This window comes from Mya arenaria, chromosome 3 (assembly GCF_026914265.1).
Source record: "Mya arenaria isolate MELC-2E11 chromosome 3, ASM2691426v1".
In the NCBI taxonomy this organism is placed as follows: domain Eukaryota; kingdom Metazoa; phylum Mollusca; class Bivalvia; order Myida; family Myidae; genus Mya; species Mya arenaria.
The window spans coordinates 19,391,154-19,403,664 of NC_069124.1; the positions used below are offsets into that span (position 1 = coordinate 19,391,154).

Sequence of the window (12,511 nt, forward strand, 5' to 3'; positions counted from 1 at the left end):
AAATGTCCAATGATGTGCCAGCACGACATTTATTGTTGAATATCCAACGTCGTATGGTCGTAAGTTTAGGTAACTTTACACAGCTTATTATTTTACATTTTCTTTTTTTCAGCACTTACAGATCGTTCCGATGATATCAAAACACCGTGGTGTCACCGTGTATCCAAAATTCGTATGGTTGTGGGTCGGATACCTAATATAAATGACCCTTGCCTGTACAACGAGTTATACATTGGAACGGACACAGTTATCGTACTTGGTGCATTTAACCCTTATAGATAAGAAATGGGGAAAGGGGTATTGCTGGGGGGGGGGGGGGCGGGTGTAGGACGAAACTAGGTTCGCTTGTTTCTTTAATCATTTTTATGTTTTCAAAAAACAAAATACATTCAATCTTTGTTTCGGAGCTTTGTGGTTTGTATTTATAATAAAAGACAGAAATTTATATATTTAGGCGTTCTCTCATAATAACCAAGTATACTCAAAATGGTCGGCTTGTTTTCAACATTGGTGTTAACTGGATCAAAGAACGATGTAGATAATCGGACTGCTTGATATAAATAATTGTCCAACAGATTTAATGAAGTGCACGATGTTTGACCTTAAAGCTGCACTCTCACAGATTAAACGTTTTGGCAACTTTGTTAAGTTTTTATCTTGGAACGAGCAAACTTTTGCGAAAATCCATGGAAACCAGTTATATAAAACTGCTGACAAAAAATAGATCGCGGATTTTTATATTTAAGTTAAAAAATGATGTTTTATGAAATTTTCTTTTATTCGTAAGTAACGGTTTAAGCCATAAAACATTTATTTTCGAACGGAAATATGGAAATCTTCGATCTGATTTGTCAGCAATCTTATATCATTGGTTTGCAGATATTTATGCAAAATATTGCTTTTTCCAAGACAAAAAAAAAATTAAAAAATGGTATATCTTTGAGAGTGCAAGCTTTAAGGAAGATCTTGAATATGGACTAAATGCAAATTACGATGTGAAACAACTCATTTCGGATTTTATCTTGAAATTTAAGGTTGCACAAATACCAGCGTTGGTATGTATAGGATTATTGCTCTTCATTTGTATTGATTCGAACTTTTATCTTTAAGGATTTTAAATCGTTCGATAAGGGATGATTAATTTGCGATAGATACCTCAACAAGTGCCTTGAGAGCGGAGACAAATCTTATCCCAGCAATTCGGGTCACGGTAGGGGAGTGAGGTTTCTATCATGATTCTCGCTATCTGACTATTGTTTTCTGAAAATGTTTGTGGCCACATAAGTAAGAGTTGCAGCTGTGTCATCAACCATGGGCGTCTGTGCTCCTCTGTTTCTGCTAGGAATTCTGGCTATGTCCGAAAGTGAGTGATATTTATATTCTTTAAACTAAAAAATATTTGTATTTACTGAATTTAAGTATATTTCTTTAGACTTTTATTTTTTTATCAAAACCAACCAAAAATGCACACAAATCGCCACTTTCTTGTGAACAATGCAAAAGCATGTTATTATATGTTTCGAGTATAAAACAAATAGTCCGTGGAGTGTTCGCTTAGAATTAGTCTTGGAAATTATAATACGATTATATTTATTCGGGATTATCATTCTTAATCATCAAATGAATATGAAATAAACATTCTTTCTTAACAGAATGGAAAACTAATATTCAGCCCGCTTCCCTCTATTGTTTAAAGCTAAAATCGATAGAACCAAAACAAATAGACATAAATGGGCGTATTTTTTATCGTTATTTGGCCAAGAAGTGGGACCGGCCTCGGCTTAAGGGGGTCTGTCACCTTAATTCACCTACTCAGCCAAGAAGTGGGACCAGCCTTGGCTCAAGCGCGGCGGTCACCATAATTCAACTTGCATATTTCAGCCAGTCATATTAAAGGGCGGTTCAGAGCTGCTTTATATTAAGAATCATCACAGCTACAACAACCGTCGTTTTATAAGTTTATACTCTTGTTCTACGACTTCTATGTTAAGACGTAGAAGCATGCTAGATTTATTTAGAGTTGTTTTAGTAGGTTTGGTTCCGTTGGATTTCGTGGCGTACTTGGCATTTTTTCCCAAGCAGAACTATTAAAAATGAGCTTAACTTTTATGAAGATATTTTCATAAGATATTAAAATGTAGATATGGATTCCTGGTGTGTTCAATGCACTGAATATAAAAAGTATGGCCATTTTTTTACTATTTGTTTACTAAAATACATACTTGTAATCTACATGTATTCTTTTGTAGTCAAGAAGACAACGGCGTCTGAGTGCTGCTCTGCTTACACAGACGGGTATATGGATTTTGTTCTAATGATTTCAGTTTTTATGTTTTAATGCATTTTGTTTTTACTTGCTTGTTTTATCAATTTTTCGAGACTTACTGTCCTGTTACCATTCCTGCTTCACACCAACATTTCTTCGGGTTCGATTCCCGGCCTGGGCGTGTGTGAATTTCAGGCATTAAGGAAGTCACGTGATATGCAAACAAGTTTCGTAATGACGACGTGTGTGCTATAATCAGATTATATTTTCGGTTTTGTTGTATGTTGTAATTGCGATAGTTGCATTTTCTTAATATAAGGCCACACCAAATTAATGTTTAGTTCCTCGGATTTTTGCAAAAAAAAGGAGCGAGCGAACGAAAAAAAAAAGCGAGCGAAGTGCGAAAAATATATTTTTCCTTATATTCAATATAAATAAGAAAGATTGTTCAAAATAATTGCCCTTAAACCCATTTTAATGCCATCTTGAACTGAACCTCTAATCGACATTGGGAAAATGTCGGAATACCTACTATTTATTCATCCGTGTTAAGTACAAACATTATATGGATAAATCTAATTTCTTATGTGATTAAAACGTACTTTAATATGACGATCATTCATAATAATAAATAACCCTGCTTTTAGTAAAAAAGTTTGAAACAACTTATATAAATCTACCTGAATCAGTTTAACATCATATGCAACTGTATTTAGACATAACTTGGGATTGATTTTGGATTTGTAAAAAATGATCACTTATACAGGCATCATCAAACATCAGACTCTATATTACATAGACTAAATTTTGTTTTTATTACCACAGGAAATGCAATGACATGTGCTTATTAAAACAAAAAGAACAAGGGTATTTTTCAGAGTACTGTTTTGGTTATTTAGATGTTTTTATGCACCAGCCAATTGTATATGCCCCCCCCCCTCCCAAGTCCGGAATAGCGGGGACTTTGACTTCCGGTCTCTCGAAACCCGGGTAAAATACCTGACCTGCAGGGACACACAGCTGATAAAATCCCTGCTAAATGGCCCCGCAACCCCAAATACCTATGTGAGGCACTTTCCCGACTATTTTTAATATGAAGACAAAACCACATTCACTAGGCACTGCGGGGCCACCTGAAAGGTAAAAACACAGCCCATTGCCTCTGCTTTTCCCGGTATACCCCTGGAACAAGGGCGAGGGGTGGGCGGGGAAGTGGTTACAAATGACAAGTGCATTACAATCCTGGATTATGCTGCAAATAAAAACAAAATATAAGGTGATAAACTTAGGCTTACTTATGTTGAGGTATATCCAGACCAGTGTTTATATCGCTATTTGTGAAAATATATTTGTTCAAAACTGTTGTTTTGTCAGAATTTGATCAAAAATGAGCTTGATACATCAATTTGGACCAAACAATGACTCATGTTCCAGTTAAGTTGACCTGTCCGATTTCCATTCAAAACGAGTCACTAATTACGCAATATAATCGCTACCAGTCTCAGATACACATGCTTTATTGCATAATGATTGCTTTAAATAATGATCCTTTAGTGCATGAGACGATCAACAATGACTTCAAGCATGCTCAAAACATATTTATTGTCAAAAATAAGATTTAATTTCCAAACTTCGAGCCACATTGTTTATATTATGCCGCTCATTTTCAGCCTACTAAATGTTCGATTTTTAACACATAAAAACATAATTGTAATTATGCAGGAGATCATAATTAGATATTAATGGCATTTCCACAAATACTGAGATATTTCATTTAGGACATATAGGTAATGATTATCACTTCTTACATCTCTAAGTTTGAGACAGGGTCAAAATAATCATTTAATGATCTTTCAGTAATTGACATTATTATGTCATTATTTTGCTTGAAGACAAATATTTTTATTTTTTGATAATCACATTCATCAACTGTCATATTCTATCAAACTCTGTATCACATTTAAGGAGTATATAAACACATACAGGTTTAATTAAAATAGTGATGATTTAGTAATCAATAAGGCAACAACTTTGTGTAACTTTGTGAAGGACATTATACTCTATTTCTCTTTGTGTAAAACTTTGTGCTTTACTTTGTGTGCATCTTAAACTGTGTGAACATTCTAAGTGACTTAATTCAATTGAATGAGTTAATAATTAGACTTCTATATTTAAACTATTCATAATACTCTGTTATTTGTTACTGGAATAAAACGTGAAAACAACATGGCGCTGCACGTTCCTTTTTGTCGGAGTAACGTTATGTGGCAGACACACGCAATGTCATGTTGCGGGTGTGAGGCGCACAATGCCGCGCACCCGAACGGTCGCATAACATTTATACCGGAAGCCGCCATTTTGATTGAATTTATTGAAACCCATGCTAAACCGATCGATATACAGTATAAAACACTACGCATCGGTAACTTCCCTTTACAAAAACACGAAAACTAGCGTATAAAAATTATTATAATACTTGATTATTTTTAACCTTTTTATAAATTATTACCTGAAAAAAATCTGCTTGGCGATCAAAATGCAGGTGCGGGCGCACAAAAAAAATTAAATATTTTTTTTACATTTTCAAAATAATAGGGGCGGTAAATCCACGGAACGAAATATCAATTTGGTGTGGCCTAAATGATTTAATAAATTGTATTATACCTGTCAATACTGAAATGCTGTTTAGAACATGAAATTAAGAAGGCTGCGAAACGACTATGTTCTGGTATATGTACGTGCGGATTTGTACATGTACGTGCGGATGTGTACATGTACGTGCGGATGTGTACATGTACGTGCGGATGAGTACATGTACGTGTGGATGTGTACATGTACGTGCGGATGTGTACATGTACGTGCGGATGTGTACATGTACGTGCGGATGTGTACATGTACGTGCGGGTGTGTACATGTACTTGTGGCTGTGAACATGTACGTTTTGGTGTGTACATGTACGTGTGGCTGTGAACATGTACGTGTGGCTGTGAACATGTACGTGTGGATGTGTACATGTACGTGTGGGTGTGTACATGTACGTGTGGCTGTGAACATGTACGTGTGGATGTGTACATGTACGTTTGGGTGTGTACATGTACGTGTAGCTGTGAACATGTACGTGTGGCTGTGAACATGTACGTGTGGATGTGTACATGTACGAGTGGGTGTGTACATGTACGTGTGGCTGTGAACATGTACGTGTGGGTGTGTGCATGTACGTGTGGGTGTGTACTTGTACGTGTGGGTGTGTACATGTACGTTTGGGTGTGTACATGAACGTGTGGATGTGTACATGTACGTGTGGGTGTGTACAAGTACGTGTGGCTGTGAACATGTACGTGTGGGTGTGTGCGTGTACGTGTGGGTGTGTACTTGTACGTGTGGGTGTGTACATGTACGTTGGGGTGTGAACATGTACGTGTGAATGTGTACTTGTACGTGTGGAGGTGAACATGTACGTGTTGGTGTGTACATGTACGTGTGAGTATGTACATGTACGTGTGGCTGTGAACATGTACGTGTGGGTGTGTGCATGTACGTGTGGGTGTGTGCATGTACGTGTGGATGTGAACATGTACGTGTGGGTGTGAACATGTACGTGTTGGTGTGTGCATGTACGAGTGGGTGTGTGCATGTACGTGTGGGTGTATACATGTACGTGTGTGTGTGTGCATGTACGTGTGGGTATGTACATGTATGTGTGGGTGTGTGCATGTACGTGTGGATGTGAACATGTATGTGTGGGTGTGTGCATGTACGTGTGGGTGTGTGCATGTACGTGTGGATGTGTATATGTACGTGTGGCTGTGAACATGTACGTGTGGGTGTGTGGGTGTACGTGTGTGTGTGTGCATGTACGTGTGGGTATGTACATGTACGTGTGAATGTGAACATGTACGTGTGGGTGTTTACATGTACGTGTGGGTGTGTGCATGTACGTGTGGGTGTATACATGTACGTGTGGGTGTGTGCATGTACGTGTGGGTGTGTGCATGTACGTGTGGGTGTATACATGTACATGTTGGTGTTTACTTGTACGTGTTGGTGTGTGCATGTACGAGTGGGTGTGTGCATGTACGTGTGGGTGTATACATGTATGTGTGGGTGTGTGCATGTACGTGTGGATGTGAACATGTACGTGTTGGTGTGTGCATGTACGTGTGGGTGTTTACATGTACGTGTGGGTGTGAACATGTATGTGTGGGTGTTTACATGTACGTGTGGATGTGTGCATGTACGTGTGGGTGTGTACATGTACGTGTGGGTGTGTGCATGTACGTGTGGGTATGTACATGTACGTGTGGATGTGTGCATGTACGTGTGGATGTGAACATGTACATGTGGGTATGTGCATGTACGTGTGGATGTGAACATGTACGTGTGGATGTTTACATGTATGTGTGGGTGTTTACATGTACGTGTGGGTGTGTGCGTGTACGTGTGGGTGTGTGCATGTACGTGTGGATGTGAACATGTACGTGTGGGTGTTTACATGTACGTGTGGGTGTGTGCATGTACGTGTTGGTGTGTGCATGTACGTGTGGGTGTTTACATGTACGTGTGGGTGTGTGCATGTACGTGCTGGTGTTTACATGTACGTGTTGGTGTGAACATGTACGTTTGACTGTGAACATGTACGTGTGGGTGTGAACATGTACGTGTTGGTGTATACATTTACGTGAGGATGTGTGCATGTACGTGTGGCTCTGTACATGTACGTGTGGATGTGTACATGTACGTGTGGATTTGAACATATGCGTTAGGGTGTGTGTACATGTGCGTGTTGGTGTGTACATGTACGTGTGGATGTGTGCATGTACGTGTGGATGTGTGCATGTACGTGTGGGTGTGTACATGTACGTGTGGATGTGAACATATACGGTTGGGTGTGTGTACATGTACGTGTTGGTTTGTACATGTACGTGTTGGTGTGCACTTGTACGTGTGGATGTGTACATGTACGTGTGGATTTGAACATATACGTTTGGGTGTGTGTACATGTGCGTGTTGGTGTGTACATGTACGTGTGGATGTGTGCATGTACATGTGGATGTGTACATGTACGTGTGGGTGTGTACATGTACGTGTGGATGTGAACATATACGGTTGGGTGTGTGTACATGTACGTGTTGGTTTGTACATGTACGTGTTGGTGTGCACTTGTACGTGTGGATGTGTACATGCACGTGTGAGTATGTACATGTACGTGTGGATGTGAACATGTACGTGCGGATGTGTACATTTACGGGCGGATGTGTACATTTACGTGTTATTGTGTACATGTACCTGTGGGTATGTATATGTTCGTGTGTATATATATATACATGTGGTTGTGAACATTTACATATCGTTGTTAAAGTAGTAACGTACGTTAAGTTGTGTATATGTACATGCGGTTGTGTATATGAACGTGCGGTTGTGTATATGTACATGTAGTTGTGTACATGCACGTGCATATCGTACACGTTAGAAGTTCATGTACGATGTCACCAGGAAAATGATTATTAGAATAGTGAGCCTACAAGTAGAAGAGAAAGAGAAATATCGCAAGCTTTCACATATATGTATATATAACTACTCATAAAGGTTTCCGTACACTTATGATTTCGCAACCACTATCATATCAAAAACTCAACATTTGTAATATATACAGGTGTTTTAATTTCCAGTGGTTACAGCAAGAGCGCATTCTGGTGTGCAACCTACTGCTGTTACAAAAGCGGATTTGGTTTGACCGGGGAAGGACGAGAATGTTGTGACTCGTCTTATCGGAGGGTTTATAGCTGGCAAAGAGATTCTGATTGCGAATGGTTAGATGAACACAGGTATGTTGAACCGATTTTAGATGTATATACGCAAGTTTGCTGTGTTATGCGACCATGTGTAAGAGAAAACTGCATGTATTAAAAGGGAAACTCTCACCTAAAACTGCACTCTCACAGATTTACCATTTTTACAACTTTTTTAATTTTTGTCTTGGAAAGAGCAAATGTTTGCGTAAATATTTGCCAACCAATTATATAAGATTGTTGACAAAAGATCAGATTGCAGATTTTCATATTTCCGTTAGAAAATTAAAGTTACTAACGGTTTAAGAAATATGCATAAAACATCATTTTTAACTTAATTATAAAAACCTGCGATCTTATTTTTTGTCGAAAATTGGCTCGTTCCAAGACTAGAAAAAAGTTGTCAAAACGTTCTATCTGTGAGAGTGCAGTTTTAAGTGTGAACTCTTAAGTAAATGTGAAACCCAAACAGTGTTCGTCTAGCAAGGCAAACGTGTATGCCACCTTGGCAATCCATACTGACGTTTCGTTCGACAGGTTAATCGCACTTATCGCCCCAATGCCTAGAATTATACTTAAATGGGGAAAATAGATAAATTTATTTAGTTTTATCATTCTAGGTCTTCAACTATGAATGTTCTTTAACGAAATGCAAACACTTAATTCCACCAGCCTGCTCCTTTTGTTTCGGCCAAGTGAACGGAACAAAAAAACACTATTGCCTCTAACGTTACTCAATTTAGAAGAGGGGGGGGCATAAAGAGGGACCAGCCTCGGTTCGAGTGGGCCTTGTAGACTCTGGATGTGCGTGTATGTGTGTGCGTGTGTGCGTGTGTATGCGCGTGTGTGTGTGTGTGTGTGTGTGTGTGTGTGTGTGTGTGTGTGCATATGCGTGCGTGCGTGTGTGCGTTCGTGAGTGTAGGTGTGTTCGCGTGCATGTGTGCGTGCGTGTTTTGTCTTTTAAATAGGTTCAACGATCATTCCATAGAAGAAGAAATAGCAGCAGAAATTCCAGTGACAGTAAAAGCGTAGCAATAGCCCTAAACGCGAAGCAGATTCCTTAAATGCGAAGCACTAGCTTTAAAGGCGAAACACTAGCCTTAAAGGCGAAGCACTAGCGTTAAAGGCGAAACACTAGCCTTAAAGCGAAGCAGTAGCTTTATAAGCGAAACACGTGCCTTAAAATCGAATCAGTAACAGCTAAAGCTTGGCGATAGTGGTAGAAGTACAAGCGAAGTTATAGAAATAAAACTGTAGCAATAAGAATACAAGGATGATCTGATATTTAAATCAACTGTAGCAAAAGCAGTAGCATTACAACCGTAGAAATTGTTGTTAAGGCGTAACAGTAGCATTTAAAGCATGACAGAATCAATCAAAGCGAAGCATAAGCAGTAAAAGGAAGAACTAGCATAAAAGCGTGGCAGTTGTAAGAAGTAAAAAAGGCGTTGCAGCAGCAGTGGTAGAAGTACCATTAACTAGCGTTGTAGTAAGCGTAGCATTACCAGTAGCAATAAAAGCGTATCAGTAAGAGTACCCTTACCAATAATAACGTTGTACTAGCAGTAAAAGCGTAGCGGTAGTAATACAGGCGTAGCAGTATTAGTGAAAGCGTATCAATATCAGTTGTAATAAAACCTTAGCAGTACGAATAAAGGTGTAGTAGAAGCAGCAGCAATAAAACTGTTACAGTAAATGCGTATTAGTAATAGTAGCGAATACAGCGTAGCATCATCAGTCAAAACGTTGGCGTTTAGAGGCCGTGAACTATATTTCGATGTTTTTGCAGATGGATGTATGCGATTATAGGCATTGGCAGTATTGGAAGCATTGGTCTATGTATCTTCGGGTGCGTCAAGTGTTGCTGCCAAAGCAGGCCAATTGCTGTGGCCCCTCTGAATCAACCACAAGGTACGGTTTAAATCTATAGTAACATGTTTATGAATATCTTATTATGCATGCAAGCTTAAGATGCTTAATTTCTAATAGACTTCGTTGCGGATTTTCTGCTAAATAGATCACTAACGCTCTAGCTTGATCCTGTTTTACCATTAAAACACGCATTTTTTTCTCATTCACACGAAACTATTATTTTTTCGATGTATGGCCTTTTAAAACGTGAATGAGTCTCTTTAAACTCAAGGGTTTTTATTTTCTTATAATTTTTCAAACTATTGATCTTTCCAGTTTCAGTGTTAGCTGTCAACTCTCAACAGCAAAGTCACATGACCCAACAAAGTCACATGGGTCAACATCCGGGCTACTCGATGCAAAGCGGACCACATCCACCGCCTTACAATGCAGACATGGCCGCAAAACCGCCTAACCTTTAAACGTAGAATTGTTCAAACGTGTTTAACCACCCTAGTTGCGGCATACATGTTGGCTATATATAGCACAACTGCTTGCAATTTGGTCTCTAGTTTTAGTCGAGGGATATGGTTCCAAAGGTGACCTCTTTGCCTCGTTTGCCTTCAATGTCTTGATTATGGAAATAAATAATTTTATTGTCCGTCAGTCGATATATATTATTAAAAACAACTAAATTTCGCTTCCATTTACAATGCATACACGTTGTGCTACACCACTTCTTAAAAATCCTCATCATGTCATACAACATATGACCTGGCAGCATGCTTACTTTGTTTTGTTAAAGGACTCCAGTTAGCACAATCAATATCAAAGAACAAGGTTCTAGATTTCTAGTTAAAATTGGTGATATAACCACACTTCAATTAACTGTGTGAAGACAATACTACTCCGTAAAGTAGGCTTTTCTTATCAATTAATGCATGACCATTTCTTTCAAAAAAAATGTAACATTTTTATTGAATTTTTTCTCTAATAACTGGAAGCATCTTTGTAGAAAATCTTGCGTGGATTTGAATACATAAACACGTACTGTATGTTAGCATTTTGCTAGTAAGCACGATTATCAAAATACATCATATGTAGTAAACATGGAACATGTAGTTTTATACAACTAACTTTCATTAATGACGAAACATCAACATCAACAAGAGCTATCACAAAAGTGATGCATTACCACCTCGAACGTCGCCTTGACACAGGATGTTATTGCTTAAAGCTGCACTCTCACAGATTGAACGTTTTGACAACTTTTTTATCTTTTGTCCTCAAACGAGCCAATTTTTGCGAAAAATCAATGGAAACCAGTTATATAAGACTGCTGACAAAAATAAGATCGCAGGTTTTTATAATAAAGTTCAAAAATGATGTTTTATGCATATTTCTTAAACCGTTAGTAACGGTTTAAGCCATAAAACATTAATTTTTGAACGGAAATATGAAAATCTGCAGTCTGATCTTTTGTCAGCAATCTTATATCATTGTTTTGCAGATATTTACGCAAAATAATTTGCTTTTTCAAAGACAAAAAAGTGTAAAAATGGTAAATCTTTGAGAGTGCAGCTTTAACTCAGGCATATTTTGAAATACATATCATATGTTTAAATATTACATGAAGGAAAACAATACTCATTTGCAACATGATGCCAAAACACGCACTGATCATTCACCTAGCCATGCGAGTGACCTTGAAGCTTAAGAATCCGGGTTTCTTTTTGTTATGTAGGCAATTTTTGCGAATTTTTTTCGCGCGACTAAACGTTATCTTATGGTGGTATCTATTTTCCAACCAAGGTCCCACCATAAATGGCAAAGTTATTGAATATACACCAACCACTATCATGACATATTGAGTGGTCGCTTTTGCCAAACTATTTCGATTTCCACCCATGAATGATGAAGTTATGGGCAGAAGCGGGACAACTGGACGGGACGGACATACATGACGAAGCGCGTGATTTCTCACTTTGTGAAGCGAAATATAAAACAAACATTATATAAACAAACTGCTTTGGAGGGGTCCCCATAAAACCCACATGCTGCGTTTTGAGGCGAATTCTTGCGTTCCTCGCGATGTGCTTTACGCCCTAAGTTACCCTGCTAAGTGCGCACCAACTAACTTCAACTTTCAGGTCCGTCCCTACAAATAGGCAACAAATGATGATACAGATATCATACTTGTCATTGTTTTTAAGACCACATTTATGATATGTAAAACACCATTGTAGAAATATGTAAAAATAGAGTAATTATTGCTTCAAAATGTGGTAGTATATGCGTAATAGGAGATCACTGAGAAGTAGGAAATAAGGGGAGAATACGCTCACTCTAACATCGTGTACACGTGACACTTGAAAGCACTACGGATTCACTCAGCATTCTGGGTAAAAATAAGTTTTGTGTTCGGTTCCGAAGAATACGAATAGATGCATAATATGGTGGTTCTTTGGTAACACTAACGAAACATCAGAGAGGAATAAACAGCATGCTCAATATATTAAATTCTAGTTGGCAAGTCAAATATGACCCTCAACGGTTCGGTTTTTTTGTACAAGTACGGTACGTCCTGCTTTTAACACTAAACTAG

General features: G+C 38.3%; 1 protein-coding gene across 1 annotated transcript; it reads left to right on the forward strand.

Annotated features, from left to right (window-relative positions):
- The first annotated feature begins 1,200 nt into the window (after window positions 1–1,200).
- On the forward strand, window positions 1,201–10,567 carry LOC128229060 (uncharacterized). Its single transcript, XM_052940708.1, has 5 exons — window positions 1,201–1,363; window positions 2,250–2,295; window positions 7,936–8,091; window positions 9,845–9,966; window positions 10,243–10,567. Exons 1-5 carry the CDS (start codon window positions 1,312–1,314, stop codon window positions 10,386–10,388), a joined length of 522 nt encoding a protein of 173 aa, XP_052796668.1. The 5' UTR covers window positions 1,201–1,311; the 3' UTR covers window positions 10,389–10,567.
- Window positions 10,568–12,511: the final 1,944 nt, after the last annotated feature.